The following is a 15268-nucleotide window of genomic DNA, read 5'->3' on the forward strand; positions in this document are numbered from 1 at the left end:
TTAACAGATTGTGGCACCACCACCAAATCAATAAATATAGCTCTGTTCACGTACCAAATACATTGCACAGTTGTAAATTAATTGATAGTAGGTCTGTTTGCAAACTTCCCCTTTAAAAGTTATGCAGTAAAAACTTGCAAAAGAGAAGATTAGGTTAAAGTAGCAGCTCGATTAAATTTCAGGCTCACTTAGACTGTTCAGTCCATTGTGATACCACATTTAAAAGTAAAGGCCTGAACTCTGTTCGGTTTTCGAGTTGAAAATCACTATATTTTCGCGATTACTTTTTCTGAAAATAACAAAATTATACATGAAAACAAACATATTCCTGTTAAATCTTGACGAAATTTCGATGACAAAGTGCGTATCAACCCTGCAAACATGTTTTGAATTTGAGGGCACTACTGAGAATCCCCACCACGTCGAAAACAGTCGTATACGTCTACGCAAACAAGTATCGCATGAGTGCAATTATTAGGAGCCTTTTTTAGTAAATTTAGAACGACGCCAATAAGAGCCCCATCAAACAATCGGAAAAAGTATATTCCCTGCCAGCATTTCAAAGTTCCATTTCATCTTCATCGCTACCACAGACTCGTAAATGTCACTACAACCATCCTACTGTGATGGGGGGCAGCATATCATAAAGTACAAAATGTACTTCATACATGTATTTTGCCATCACTACTTTTACAAAAGCCATTTTATTTTTTGTGAAACGCCAAGCGCAACCAGCATGTTATATTTTATTTAAATAAAAACGAAAATAAAGTTCTGAAAACATAGTTTTACGCTTAAAATTGTGAAAGGTATATTGGTGAACAATTTTTGATTTTCCAAATGGAATAAAGTGATTGTTTTTCAAATATTTTACAGACACGCTGCCTCCATCAAATAAAAACACTGGCTGATAGACGCCGCAACATGTAACTCGCTACTTGTAACTCTACCTCATCATTAATGCAAAAAATTATGTTAAATGTGATGTGATAGTGGTATAAATGTTATATTTTTAAGAATTTGTAAATAATTAATCAAATTATTAAATATCTAAACAAACGTGTTTTACTCGACCACAATGATTCTTTTAGCACTATCTTAAAATGTGCTTTTTCTGATTGTTTGGAGGGTCTCTTATTGGCGTCGTTCTAAATTGATCTATAAAGGCACCTAATAATTGCACTCATGCGAAACCTTTTTGTAGTAACTTGGCGTGGTACAACTTCTCAATAGTGACGGCGCTTTTCCGACGAGTTTTTGATATCGTATATGATTGTTTTCAACGTACTGGGGATTCTCAGAAGCGTCCCCAAATTCAAAAAATGTTGGCAGGGTTTTAAGATAGTTGTAAAAGAATCATTGTGGTCAAGTAATGCGCTTTACAGACTATCAGTTATTCCGGACGACAGTGCTCGTGTCGAACATATGGGATATGTATTGTGCAAATTATAAGTTAAGTCCGACGGCATAATCGATACTGCTGCATGTTTATGGGATCGATAACACATTTACCGATTATTTAGTCATCGCCGACAAGTCGTATCGATCCGACACACTATAAGATTCTTTACAAACACCGACATTCCGTCCGGAATAACTGATAGTCTGTAAAGCGCATAAAACACGATTGTCTAGATGTTTATTAATTTGATTAAACATTTATAAATTTCTATAAATATAACATTTATACCACAATCACAACATAGAATGATGTTGATTTACAAGTGGCAAGTTACATGTTGCAGCGTCTATCAGCCAGTATTTTTATTCTCGATGGAGGCAGCGTATCTGTAAAATATCTAAAAAACAATCACTTTATTCCATTCGGAAAGTCAAAAATTGCTCACCAATATGCCTTTTACAATTTTAAGCGAAATAACTATGTTTTCAGCACATCATTATCGATTTTATCAAGATAAATTATAAGAAGCTAGTTGCGCTTGGTGTTTCACATAATATAAATAGGCTCTTGTAACAATAGTGATGGCAAAATACTTTCATGTACATTTCATACTTTTTCATACGCTTCCCCATCACAGTTGGAGATTGTTGCAGTGTTACTTACGAGTCTGTGGTAGCGATGAAGATGAAATGGAACTTGGAAATGCTGACAGGGTTATTATATTTATTATATTTTATATTTTGAGTAATTTCAGTTATCAAAAAAATTCCATATTTTTTTATTTTTAAGGCCGGTATGCACCTTTAAGGTGAGTATTAAGTTCGAGTTTAGCCGCTAAAATCGCTAAAGTGAAAACTAAAGGTAAGTACTATGTTCGCTTTTCGCGTTGAAATTTTCGTGGTTACTTTATTGAAACAGTTCAATATAAAGCAGACAAATTAACTCAATTGATGCGTAGTTTCTTGTTCCTCTAGATTTCGGCAAGACTTTACAGGAATAAGTTTGTTTTCATTTATAATTTTGGTTATTTAAGGAAAAGTAATCGCGAAAATAAAGTGGTTTTCAACTCGAAAACCGAACATAGTACCTACCCTAAATCAGTAAGAAAAATACATGAAATTATACGTATTTGTTGCAAATTTTATTAGAACTTGATGGGGAATAGCCCAGAGCAAATTTTCACAAAGTTTGTATTCCTTAAAATGGATTATTAAAGAAAAGTAATCGTGAAAAAATGACGTTTTTAGCGGCTAAACTCGAACTTAATACCCACCTTTAGCGAAAAATTTCATTCCCATAACAAATGCATTGCTATTTATGCTAAAGGCCGGTATGCACCTCTAGCGAAAAATTTCATTCCCATAAGAAATGCATTGCTATTTATGCTAACGAAATTTTCGGTAGCGTTCAATTTCGTAAGCTGGCACGCACCTCTAATGAAAATAACAGGGTTGTCAAAAGCATATTTTGGCAGCAAACATTTAATTTATTAAAATCATTTCGTGCGTAAAAGTTTTAAAAGGTCTGTAAATAATAAACAATTTATTTGAGGAATGTTTGGAACATATATCACACAGTTCGGTGCTCAAAATAATGCCAGATGTGCCTAACGTATTGGATTACACTTTGGCGAGTCCACTTTCCGACAAAAAGTTTGAGACTCTAATTCCCAACAGTGAGGCGTGGTGTACACGGACCCCGGGGAATAAAAGATATATAGATTTCTACACTGATGGCTCCAAATTGGATGGCCAAGTGGGTTTCGGAGTATATTCTAAAGATCTGGAACTTGGAATAGCGAAAAGATTACCTGATCACTGTAGTGTTTTTCAGGCTGAAATATTAGCAATAAGAGAAGTGGTGAATTGGCTGAGAAGTAATGCTCCAAGCAATATTGACATTAATATATACTCAGACAGTCAACCTGCAATAAAATCCTTGGGCTCTGTGTTCCTCAACTCGAAAACGGCCACCGACTGCCGCAAATCTCTCAATGAGATGGCTGAGCAGCACAATATTCACCTAATATGGGTGCCTGGCCACAGGAACATACCGGGGAACTGCAAAGCAGATGAGCTAGCAAGGCTACGAACTACCTTACATATTCCAGGGGAACTAGAATCTGTTGGTGTGCCTCTGGCTACCTGCAAGCTCTTACTGCGTGAGAAGGCTGTCATGATGGCAAATGTTCGATGGGAGAATTGTAAGGGTTGTAACGACACCAAGCAAATATGGTCCCATTTAAACTTAAACCGCACACTAGATATGCTAGTGTTCTCGAGACGCCAGATATCACTCCTGATATCTGCTATAACGGGTCGCTGCCTGATAGGCGATTTTGCAAAAACTATTGGTGCGAAGCAGGATACACTTATTTTAAGGTAGAATTATAAAGCCAGCTGATTTAATTTTTTTTATTTTGAAAGACACTTTCTGTCAGATGTGCTATAACTATACACACACACATACATATATATAAAAGCAACATCAAGTAATCTTGAATCTTGAATCTTGTTGGTGGTGCCTTTTTTAAATAAATTATTTGCAATTAAAAATTAGTTACGAAGAATTTGAAGAAGTAAAAAAGAAAACATGCGTAAGTGCTGCCTTTGTCGTAAGACAGATGATGGATTTTGTGGCCCCTTTTTCATAGTTCCATCAGATGAACAATTTTAGCATTGCTTCATCTAAGGAGTAAACAGCATTATGATTACTATTAAAGGCCAAACGCGTAAAGGGCTTTCTATTCAAATGATCTTTAATCAATAGCGGTTCCTTTGACCGTATATCATAGAGTAAATCATGTCCTGAATTTGTTCCTACATCCAAATGAAGACCATCCTTGAATTTCAAGGCTGAAACTGATGGAAATTCCTTGGCACCAGCTAATTTTATGGCCACATCTAAAGTGGACCATTTTGTTTTTGATCTTGGATCCCATGATACAACTGTACTCTCTTTACAGCCATTAGTAAACCATGTTCACTACTAATTTCACAGGCATTAAGGGTTGCAGCTTCAGACTCATATGGTTGTAGAAATTGGCCACGCTCCAAATTCAAATGATAGATTTTCTACAAACAAAAACAATAGACATTAAATTATTGCCCTTTTAATAATTATGGTAAACACAAACCTTTGAGGTTCCCACTATGAATAAATCACATAATGGTTTATTATATTTCATATCTCGTCGGAATCTGGGAATGTTGTCCATGTGCTGCATGTATTTCCACATAACGATCACATTGTAGAAAACCATTTTGCTATAGTCATCGCTAATCACCCCAAATGCTGTAACTTCATAACCAAATCACAGTTCAAACTTTATGGACAAATTGTTAACTTCATTTTACTGGTTGTTTACAAAAATTAGGCCTTATTTATTTATTTGAAACACCAATACATACATATGAATATGACAGATGGTGTACTTCAAAGCGCACAGGGTTGCATGAAGAAAGTTGTTTTTGTTTTTTTAACACTACCTTTAAATAGGTGTATCCTGGGTGCGAAGTATAATGACTATTGTATGAGCTGTCATGATGCGGAGGAAAAGGAATCAATAAAACACCTCTTGTGTGAGTGTCCTGCATTATGTGTAAGGCGTAAGCAAATTTTAGGGGCATATAGCTTCAGATTACAAGCGGACCTGGAAAACGTTAACTTAAGCAGTCTGCTAATGTTTTTGGAACAATCTGACATATATTAACAATTTTTAAAAGCGATTAGCTGGTTTAAAATTTGTGTACAAAGCCCTGTTTTTTTGTTGTAGACTTAAATAAATTTTTGCTACCGAAAATTTCGCTAGAGGTGCATACCGGCCTTCAAACGGAAAAGTTGTTGCATTTGAAAAACGCTCATCCTGTGTTTATTGGGTGCGTATATTTGAATTTAGAGAATATAAGTTCAAACTGGCAACACTGTTTGCCTTAAGGAATTACCAAACTACTCAGAATAGGAATCGTTCCCAATTCAACAATTGTGGGAAAAGTAGTATATACTTATGCTACGATAGATATCATCACTGAAGCTGACAAACAGTTTTTGATTTTTGCAAATAATCGTCGGTGTTTCCTTTAGCGCGATTATTTCATTCAATTTCCAAAGTACTTCACCTATTTGGTAAAAAATTATGTCGCGTTACGATCGTGCTGTAACTATATTTTCTCCAGATGGTCACTTGCTTCAGGTTGAATATGCCCAGGAGGCCGTGCGGAAAGGATCCACTGCGGTATGAAACAGACTTAACCTCGTTTTAAGTAACTATTTATGGAGTCGTTCATCCACTCTTTTTGTCTTTGTAGGTCGGTGTTCGTGGTGCAAACTGTGTTGTTTTGGGTGTAGAAAAGAAATCTGTGGCAAAACTTCAGGAAGAGCGCACAGTGCGAAAAATCTGCCTATTGGACCACCATGTAGTAATGGCTTTCGCTGGTCTGACAGCAGACGCTCGTATTTTAATTAACCGTGCCCAAGTCGAATGTCAAAGTCACAAACTGAATGTTGAAGATCCAGTGACATTGGAGTATATAACGAGGTATTTGTTGTCATAGTTTTACAAAATTTCCCATTTTAATTATTTTATTACAGATATATTGCCCAATTAAAACAGAAGTACACACAGAGTAATGGCCGTCGTCCATTTGGTATATCATGTCTCATTGGCGGTTTCGATTATGATGGTACACCGCATCTATATCAAACTGAACCATCGGGTATCTACTATGAATGGAAGGCGAACGCTACAGGCCGTTCAGCCAAAACCGTACGAGAGTTTTTAGAAAAACAATACAAAGATGAAGAAGTTGCCACGGAAAATGGTGCCGTAAAACTAGCAATCAAAGCTCTACTGGAAGTGGCACAATCCGGACAGAAGAATCTGGAAATTGCTGTGATGGAAAAGAATAAACCTTTGAAAATGCTCGATGCTCAAACCATTGAGCAATATGTGGCTGTCATCGAGAAGGAGAAAGAGGAAGAAGCTGAAAAGAAGAAACAAAAGAAATAAATGGAAACATGATATATAGATGTAGTATCTTGATTTACAAACTGTGTGTAGCACATGGTCTTTAGTAATATCGTCATCTGGTTTAATTATTTAGATTTTCTATGTGTGGAAATAAAACAAAAACATCGTTTTGAGTAAAAAGTTAAATCAATATTTGACAGTCGGCAATATCGATTATACCAGGAACGGAAAAAGTTCATTCTACAGATTAGGATATTGTCCCACTATCGGCGGGGAAATATTACCAATATATACCATATAAATGATCGGTTGTAGATATCTCAAATAAGGGTTCCGTATGCCATGACATCTACTTTCTCCTACACTAATAGAAAAGCCAATATCAATGTCTATTTGAATAACCGCCTGTGGATAACGTTATTCCTGTTTATTGCTATAGCATATGCACAGTGCAAGGCCTGTGGGTAATGCCAACGGAACCTATGTTTCTATCAGCGATATTATGTTCCCTTGAGCAGATTTTATGACACTGAAGCGTAAATGTCGTATCAGATATCCGCCCATCCTTTTTGTTTCGATGCAAAAAGTTAGCAAATAGGTGAAATGTAAATTAGGTCAATGGTTAGAATTATGAAGGGTTGCGTTCACTTTGTGGTAATGTGGTATCATATAAGCCGTTATGAAGTATTTCGATATAGCTGCCCGATTCTATGTTTTTCTCATTAATCGGATGTAGTCTCAATACAAGTCGATTTTTAAATTTGACTTTATAGTGTGGAAAGTGTCTTATGGTTTATCTTATATTTGTAAGCAACCCATGCAGATCCATATCCCGACATAGCTGCAAAAAAATGTAAATAATTTTTGTCTTCCTGAGCTTTTAAATCTCATTTTTTCATTTATGGATCATGTAACTCAACTCTGCGCTAATTTCTACCTATAAATTCCTCGAAATTCTAAAAACTTGTGTGTTGCGTTTATGGAAAGAAGTGAGCCCTTCGCCTCGCTTGCTGAATTAGCTGCTGCTATATGCAAACTCGAATTCCCTAAAACCTGCGGGATAGTAACGACATTCGATATCGACATTTTTTATCGCGGAAGTCGATATGGAGCTTAATTTATCGACATTTTTTTCTATTGGTAAATTGCAATCGTAAAACATTTTTTACTTTTTGTTTACATCGTTTTCGCATATCAAATTGTTGTTGTAAATTTAAATATAACTAGTATATTTAGTACGAATATAAATCTTAAGACTTCTGGACTATGTAAGAATGGTTGAAAGTTTCCATTCAAAAATGCCACAATTGTAATATAGATCGACGGAAATGACGTTTATATGTCACCAGACAAAATATTCTTTTGAACCTGCAAAAAGCGGCTTTTTCAAACAAGGAACACCATTTAAAAACCATACACTTACTTAATTTGTTTCTTTTATCCTTTATTTGTCGCCGTATTAATTGTATACTCATCTCATCCTCTCTAAGTCGGAAAATGAGAGAATATAAGAATACACACAAAAAATTATCACCAACATTTTTTCAATTAAACACTTAATTGAATTTGGAAAAGGATTCAATTAATATGTTAATTGATTCAATTAATTATTTAATCAAATCCGAATAAAAACCAATTAAAAAAATGATTGATATTTGTTACGTTTCCAATTAAAATATTAATTGATTCAATCAATTTGTTAATCAATTCGGAAATAATTTTCAATTACAAACGTGATTGAAATTTTTTCCGTTTCCAATTACACATGTGATTGGTCCAATCACCTTTGTGATTGAAACTGAATAATTTTGAGCAATGGAAAGAGCGAAAAGAGAACAAGAGAATGGGTATTTATTCAACAATGTATGATGGAGAGATCAGTCTGTGGAAGTAACTCGTAACGAACGGTTGGGTTTTTGTTTTTCGCGTAAATTGAAAAACATGATTGGCGACATTCTGTCTGCTGCATTCAAAATGTGTGCATAAATATTTTGAACGCAACAACAAATCATAGCAAAGGGTTGAAATAAATAAAGTGTGCAACAACAAACGGCCACGTGGTAAAGGTTTGAAAAAAATATATGAGAGAACACATTTGAAATTATCTGTGTTTGTGTTTTGTGGTATTGTAAAAATGGAAAACAATCTACGTGAATACCGTTGTCCATTGAAGCCTGTTTACATTAAATGGACTAAAATAATATATTTTTTATTCATTTCTTTTAGTGACCAATTTTATTTCGTGAAATTGACCAATCAATCCCATCAACTCCATCATTTTATCAAATATATAAGAATATGTTTGCAATAAAAAGTGGGTACCGTATTGATCTTTAAAAATTATAAATTTTTTTCACTCCTAGTTTTCTTAAAACCAAGAGCGGTATGGGTTTGTTGGAAGATTCACCTTGAAGTTGCGAAGTGGCGTTGGCATTAAATTGCATTTTTGTTTTACCTTCCTTTTTCAGTTTGAACCCAAATAGAGAGCAGTATATCTGATATATAAACTAATGAGCTGAATTATGTAATGGTAAAAAAGTTCTTTCTTTTGGATTTAAAAATATGAAAAATATCCGAAAATAATAAAAATATGTATTTTCCATTTATATTTTTTTTCTATTTCCAGAATTTGCAAAGTATCATCAATATAATACCAAATATTACATTGCTTTCCCATTATTTTTGTCTTTGATTGGTTCAAATTTTAATAGACGATTTTAATGTGTGGAAATTTTGGAAAGGAATTGTTACTAAAATTAAATTACCGTGCTCCTTAATACACCTTTTTATGCTAAAAGACTACAACTGCAAAAGAAGATTATAAATCTGCAACCTGGAACTAAGAATTGAACTTGATATTCTATGCAGGTAATGTTTAACAAAATTAACTTTTAATTGAACAAAATTAAATTCGAATTATTCTGTTTACTTTCAGAAAAACTAATTTAGCTTACAGGCTGCTGATTTATTGGAAATCTAGGCGCATCTACATATTAGAAGGAACATGCTAACATGGTTATTATTATAAGGAAGATAATGATTTATATAATTTATTTTTTTTTTTCACCCTATAGTTGTTGTGGATATTAATTGTATTTGTAAGTTCTGTTAGAACAAAACACAAATGACAAGAACCAACTTTATTTGTCTATTGCATAATTTAAAAAATAATAAAATAGTAAATACGTTTTATAAGAAACACATATTTTCTTTTATTTCAAAGGAATAAAAAAAAAACTAAATACGATTTTGGGGTCGCAATATATAAATTTTTTGATCGAAATTTATAGCCAATTTCAATTAATTATTTAATTGAATGAATCAAATAGTTGATTGATTTTTGTCGCGAAATTAATTAAAATTTTAATTGATTCAATTAAAACTGTGATTGAATTTTATGTTAAAAATCAATCACGTTTTTAATTGATTCAATCACACAATTAATTGATTCCGTGACAAAAGTCAATTAAAATTTTAATTGAAAATCGTGTTGGTTTTCAATCAAAATGGGTGATTGATACTATCATTTTCGTGATTGAAGACATTTCAATTAAAAAAATGATTGAATCCTCGATTTTCGTGATTGAAATCAAAAAATATTTTTTGTGTGTAGACATGGCTCCATAAGATATAACGCAATATTATTCACTTTTTACTTTGAAAATCTCAAAAATATGTTTTTTTCTATATTTTATTATAAACTAATAATAATTCTATATTTTATTTTGTGTCGCATTTAATTTTGTTATGTTTCGTTTTTTGCTGTGACAATTCTAGAGAAATTGCAAGAAATTTCGTTCGAATCCGGGATCCAAACTGTTAATGGTGTCGACAATTTTTCCGATATCCAATTTGATATCCAATGCCCTCTGCTTTAGTTTTTTAAAATGTGAAAAAAACGTTCTTCTAGGAGTATTTGCTCTCAAGATAAGGCATAACAGCTAACAAATGGTTAGCGTTGCGCATTTAAAGGCTTTTAAAAATAATAGAGCTGGAATATAACAAATTGAATCTTTAAAATCCGTTGGGTAACAATATACTTCTAAAAATTTTACGAATTTCTTTTCGCTAGATAAAGAATTATAAAAATATAACATATATTACAATATAACTTAACAAAAAAATGCCCATAACTATTGCTTCAAACATTCGTTGCGAAATTTGTTGTCACATTTTCTTAATAAAAATAGATTGATGCACCAAAGTTGTTTTCTTTAAATTTAATTTATTTTTGTGTTCAGAACGTTAAAGCACTCAAACAGTTCATTATATCGTTACAATTATTTTCTTTGCTCTTTTACAATCGTTCTTATATTTATTCACTTTTGTTCTTTTTCTACATTAATAATTTAACATAATTGACTTGTAACTGCTGCTGTATGTATTTGTTTTTGTTACTAGGTATATTGCGAGTTGATACTCGTAGTATGCGATTATGTTTTTCTTCGTAAACTTAATTTAATTGCAAATTAAAAAATGTATAAAAATACAATGTATCAAATATAATAAATTGTTGCAGTAATACAATTAGAATACACTTCAACTTTTTTCTTGTTATACATTTTAATGTGTAAGGCAGACTATCATTGAATTTTGAAAAGGATGAACAACAAACAAACAAAAAAGAATATCTTCAATATAACATGTACTAAACACACCAAGCTTCAGTTTTTTTATACTCATATCGCTATTACTTAAATTGAAATGTGTAAACATTTCTTTCATACAAAATCATCCCTATGTATATTTCAAGTGAAAAATATAAGCAATTATCTTGCTCTGTCATCTTGACCTGCATGCGAAAACTTTTCCTCTGAATATTTTTCATCTTATAAAAATACACTAAATTCACACAAATTGAAAATATTGCGTGGAAGCCTTCGTAGATGATGTTTTTTGTATATACTACATATTAATATTTTGTTTCTTTGAAATGAAAATGGCAAACAGCTTAAACACTAATTCTTTGCTTTTCTGTAGATGGTTGTTATCTTTCCTCTCTACAGGCCCTAACAATCACTCAGTTATATCTAAAATTTCTGCAACAAACTTCGATATATCTGTATTGCGCTTTATATGCTCCGATATAAACGGATGTTGTAATAATTGTTCGTAGTTCGGACGAGCTGTGTAACTCTTTTGCAGACATTTTGTTATGAAATCTTCGAATTCAGGGGAAAATTTACCGGGTTCTAATCGCGGTGGATCATCTTTGACAACTTGTCTCAGTTGCTCAAATGGAGTTTTCCAGGTATTGTAGGGAAATTTACCAGTTGCCATTTCAATCATGCTTATGCCAAAGGACCAAACATCCGAACGGATATCATACTGTGCAGGGTTGCCAGTGGGATCAATGCGTTCGGGTGCCATATATGGTTTACAACCTGCATCTATGGTTTTGGCAACAGAATCGACGAGATAACCTTAAAAGAATTCAATGAAAATAGATTAGCACTCATCGCAAAGAAAAACGTAGTGCATAACATTACCTGATATACCAAAGTCGCACATTTTTACTTCACCATTGCGATTGATGAGAATATTGGATGGTTTCACATCACGGTGTATAACTTTCAGTTGAGCATGCAAATAGTGAAGAGCATTTACTACTGACATAGCAATCTGTTAAATAGAAATAAAATAAATCTCACAAATGGTCTGTAGTTATATTAACGAGCAGAGTTTTATATTTTGGAACTTTTTCTTTGCAATTGAAGTTGAAATTTGTAACTTAGAATGAATGCCATAATCCACATATTCCAAAACTGTAGCAATATTTAAATGATATTTCATGTATATCATGGATCCACCGTGGTTCAATGGTTAGCATGCTCATTATGATACTGATATGATTCAGTCCATTATGATACTACAGTGGTGAACTTCTCTTTTATCACTGATTGCTTTTTGGAATTTCTGATCGAAAATGTAAACATCTGATTTTACAGCAGAATGTGGAAAAAAGGAAAAAAACCCTAAAAATATACACCAGGCAGATGAATTTTTTGTTCAAATCAAATTTTGTACAGTTTTAAAAATACCATTTCGTGGCATCTTCAAATGATTTTAGTCAATATTATGTGCAAAATATATAAAAAACACATTAAAATTTCAAATCTGTTATTTGTTGTAACTTTGCATACGATAGCTGTACACTTGGCCCACACAGAAAAAAATGTTCATGTACATTTTCCATGCCTGTAACGTTGCAAAGTGTATTCAAGAACAGCTTTTAAGCGTGACAACTCACGAAAGTAATTCGTGAACAGGCACCTTTTTACTTTAAATTTTAAGACCCTAATACTCAAGCATAGCAAATATTCTAATAGAGTGCCAAATCAAAGTTGTTGTCTTATATAAATTCTTGCCATAGCAAAACCTAGAAGCTAATTATGAAGATAATAAATTTTCATTTTTTATTAATGTAATAGCCACTAATAATCGAATAATGATCAACCAAGTAGAACTCTTCGTATATACATTTTCCCCCATTAACAATATATTAATTTGGTATCATCCATGTTCCTATTAAATTAATAAATTTTCTTTATGCATCACGTGTTTAGTATACTAGATTTATTTTTTTTAATTTAGTTTAGCTCTATGACAGGGGAACTCCTTTTTATAGATGAGTTAGGACATTACCACTTTAAAGAAGTTTTAAAATGAAAATTCTATGTTTTTTTCGAGCTTGAGATCTATATGTTTTTTATTTGTTTTATCTTGAATATTTTGCAATTTTCTGTTATTGCTTTTTCAACTTTCTATATTGCATTGAATGCAAAATTGTTTTGTGTTCGATGAAATTGGTATCCATATAATTGTGTACGCTATGCAGGCATGCTAACTACTGCAACATGGAGGCTTTTGAGTTTGCCATATCAAGTATTACAGATATTATACATATTAAATACTTTTGTTAGTTCTATATAGTCGTCATATTCATACTCTTACCTTTCCCAAAACGCTTTCTTCCATAATCAGATTATTTTTGAATACTTTGGGATAAAACTTATCCAAACTCGTGTCCATCACCTCCATGCATATCCAAACATCACCTTCACGAAATAGAGCGCCATAAAAGTGAACTGTGTATGGACAGTCGCTAGAACGCATTGAAATGTCCAAATCCATCAAAAGGCGCTTTTGTTCTTTTCGATTGACTGTGGCAGTAATCCGTTTAACGGCCATCACGGTTCCTGTTTGTTCGTGCCGCATTTTCTCCACAATTCCATAAGCGCCACGACCCAAATCACATATTTTTTCCAAACTGTCTGCATCAATGGCGAAGGTTCGGTCTCCAATCTGTATAGTTGTGCTTGAATCCAAATTACGTGGAGGTACTCTAAAATTATTGACATTATTATTTTAACATTTCGTTTCAATAACACTTATTTGCTTACAATTCTGGCTCCGGTTCTTTTTGTATGGTCATACGTAGGTTAGGTTTTGGTCTGGACATGGTTATATATAAAAAAATCAGTGAATGCCTGTGAGGCTGTATGAGTTGGGTAAGTGTTTTTGTTGCTTATATTTCAATGGGAGTGTGTGTCAGTGTTTATCACTGTATTTGGATTTCACGTTTGGAAAAAGAGTTTTTACTTCTTCCTGACTTTTGCTAATTTAGGTTTTTTTATTCTTGCATTCGAATATTATTTGGTTGATTAACTCAACAGTACCAATTTTATAATTAGCTCTTTTGCTGAAATATACTTTGCGTGGGACCTTTGAAATTAATTTGCTCTTAGTTCTCGTCGGCCTAATTCAGATATTTGGTATTTTTCTGGTGTAGACTTATTACAACATTTTGTCTGATTCGTTCACTTATAAAGTTTACCTTATACAGATATAATAGAAGATTTGACCAGAAAAGTATATAAAGGCTTAGCAATGCAAATTAAAAAATTTTTGTAAAAATGAATTTTTGTCTGTCTCCTTTTCGTTTTCTTTCTTGTCGGGTTACTTGAATAGGACAGTAAAGCAAATTAAATTCAAGGCATATTTGAAAAGGTATTATCAATGAAACAGCTTATTACAATTTTCAACATATTACCAACAACTTTTCAAACTAAATTTCACTTTAAGGTGGGTACTACGTTCGGTTTTCGAGTTGAAAACCACTTTATTTTCGCGATTACTTTTCCTTAAATAATAGAAATTATAAAAGAAAACAAACTTATTCCTGTAAAGTCTTGTCGAAATCTAGAGAAACAAGAAACATCGGATCAATTGAGTTAATTTATCTGCTTTATATTGAACTGTTCTTATAAAGTAACTACGAAAATTTCAACGCGAAAAGTGAACATAGTACTTACCTTTAATCGAAAATTTGCTGAAAACAAACAACTTGCAAGGCCATTTGAACTAATGTTGGAAATGAGATTCACTATCAAATTGATATGGCGTTACCTATGAAAAATGCTCATCCTTGTGTTTGTTGGGAAAGGACATAAAATTATATATATTTGTTGATAATTTTATTATAACTTGATGGGGAATAGCCCAAAGCAAATGTTCACAAAGATTGTATTCCTTAAAGTGGATTAATTAATACTACGTTCGCACTAGACACGAAATCTCGCTATTTACAACCAAAATCTTTACAAATATCAAGCGCTCGGATTGGTAAAATAACGAGATTTCTTTTTTTTGTAGATTTGAGGATTTAACAGCTGTTTGTAATACGGTGTTCTCACCAAGCATGTTTTGGGGGTTTGAAATGTTATCCCTTTATAAGCACTTCAAAACGAGTCGTTTTCGCCATAAAGGCCGGTACTCTGTTTGTTGGTGCGAAAAAAGTTTTTATTTGGACATAGGTTGCATATATGGAATTTCGAGTAAATGTGAATTTGTAATTTCCATGGTAACTGTAAAACTAAAACATCACAACGGTGAAA

The 15268-nt window shown here is 32.9% G+C and overlaps 3 protein-coding genes and 1 long non-coding RNA gene across 4 annotated transcripts; 2 read left to right on the forward strand and 2 right to left on the reverse strand.

Moving 5' to 3' along the window:
• Positions 1 to 4142: 4142 nt before the first annotated feature.
• On the reverse strand, positions 4143 to 4820 carry LOC142228431 (nucleolar protein 10-like). Its single transcript, XM_075298859.1, has 2 exons — positions 4539 to 4820; positions 4143 to 4476 (listed from the first exon to the last, which is right to left on the reverse strand). Exons 1-2 carry the CDS (start codon positions 4662 to 4664, stop codon positions 4306 to 4308), a joined length of 297 nt encoding a protein of 98 aa, XP_075154974.1. The 5' UTR covers positions 4665 to 4820; the 3' UTR covers positions 4143 to 4305.
• Positions 4821 to 5423: 603 nt separating this feature from the next.
• Positions 5424 to 6557, forward strand: Prosalpha4 (proteasome alpha4 subunit). The gene is made up of 3 exons (XM_075298865.1): positions 5424 to 5636; positions 5710 to 5939; positions 5993 to 6557. Exons 1-3 carry the CDS (start codon positions 5538 to 5540, stop codon positions 6408 to 6410), a joined length of 747 nt encoding a protein of 248 aa, XP_075154980.1. The 5' UTR covers positions 5424 to 5537; the 3' UTR covers positions 6411 to 6557.
• Positions 6558 to 8271: 1714 nt separating this feature from the next.
• On the forward strand, positions 8272 to 9570 carry LOC142228439 (uncharacterized). The gene is made up of 3 exons (XR_012720165.1): positions 8272 to 8901; positions 8998 to 9239; positions 9307 to 9570. It is a non-coding gene; the product is annotated as an uncharacterized LOC142228439 (long non-coding RNA).
• A 1006-nt stretch (positions 9571 to 10576) lies between these two features.
• lic (dual specificity mitogen-activated protein kinase kinase lic) lies at positions 10577 to 14329 on the reverse strand. The gene is made up of 4 exons (XM_075298864.1): positions 13775 to 14329; positions 13326 to 13716; positions 11861 to 11993; positions 10577 to 11794 (listed from the first exon to the last, which is right to left on the reverse strand). The coding sequence occupies exons 1-4, from the start codon at positions 13831 to 13833 to the stop codon at positions 11388 to 11390; spliced, it is 990 nt and encodes a 329-aa protein (XP_075154979.1). The 5' UTR covers positions 13834 to 14329; the 3' UTR covers positions 10577 to 11387.
• Positions 14330 to 15268: the final 939 nt, after the last annotated feature.

Source organism: Haematobia irritans, chromosome 3 (assembly GCF_050003625.1).
Source record: "Haematobia irritans isolate KBUSLIRL chromosome 3, ASM5000362v1, whole genome shotgun sequence".
Classification (NCBI taxonomy): Eukaryota; Metazoa; Arthropoda; class Insecta; order Diptera; family Muscidae; genus Haematobia; species Haematobia irritans.

Bases quoted from the DNA above. Each gene is read 5' to 3' on its own strand.
- LOC142228431 (XM_075298859.1), bottom strand. From the start codon at position 4,664: ATGGTTTTCTACAATGTGATCGTTATGTGGAAATACATGCAGCACATG. The intron at 4,477-4,538 runs GTTTGTGTTTAC...TTTTGTTTGTAG, and splicing joins TCATAGTGGGAACCTCAAAG to AAAATCTATCATTTGAATTT.
- Prosalpha4 (XM_075298865.1), top strand. From the start codon at position 5,538: ATGTCGCGTTACGATCGTGCTGTAACTATATTTTCTCCAGATGGTCAC. The intron at 5,637-5,709 runs GTATGAAACAGA...TTGTCTTTGTAG, and splicing joins TGCGGAAAGGATCCACTGCG to GTCGGTGTTCGTGGTGCAAA. The intron at 5,940-5,992 runs GTATTTGTTGTC...ATTTTATTACAG, and splicing joins ACATTGGAGTATATAACGAG to ATATATTGCCCAATTAAAAC.
- lic (XM_075298864.1), bottom strand. From the start codon at position 13,833: ATGTCCAGACCAAAACCTAACCTACGTATGACCATACAAAAAGAACCG. The intron at 13,717-13,774 runs GTAAGCAAATAA...CAATAATTTTAG, and splicing joins AAAGAACCGGAGCCAGAATT to AGTACCTCCACGTAATTTGG. The intron at 11,994-13,325 runs GTAAGAGTATGA...TCTATTTAACAG, and splicing joins AAGAAAGCGTTTTGGGAAAG to ATTGCTATGTCAGTAGTAAA.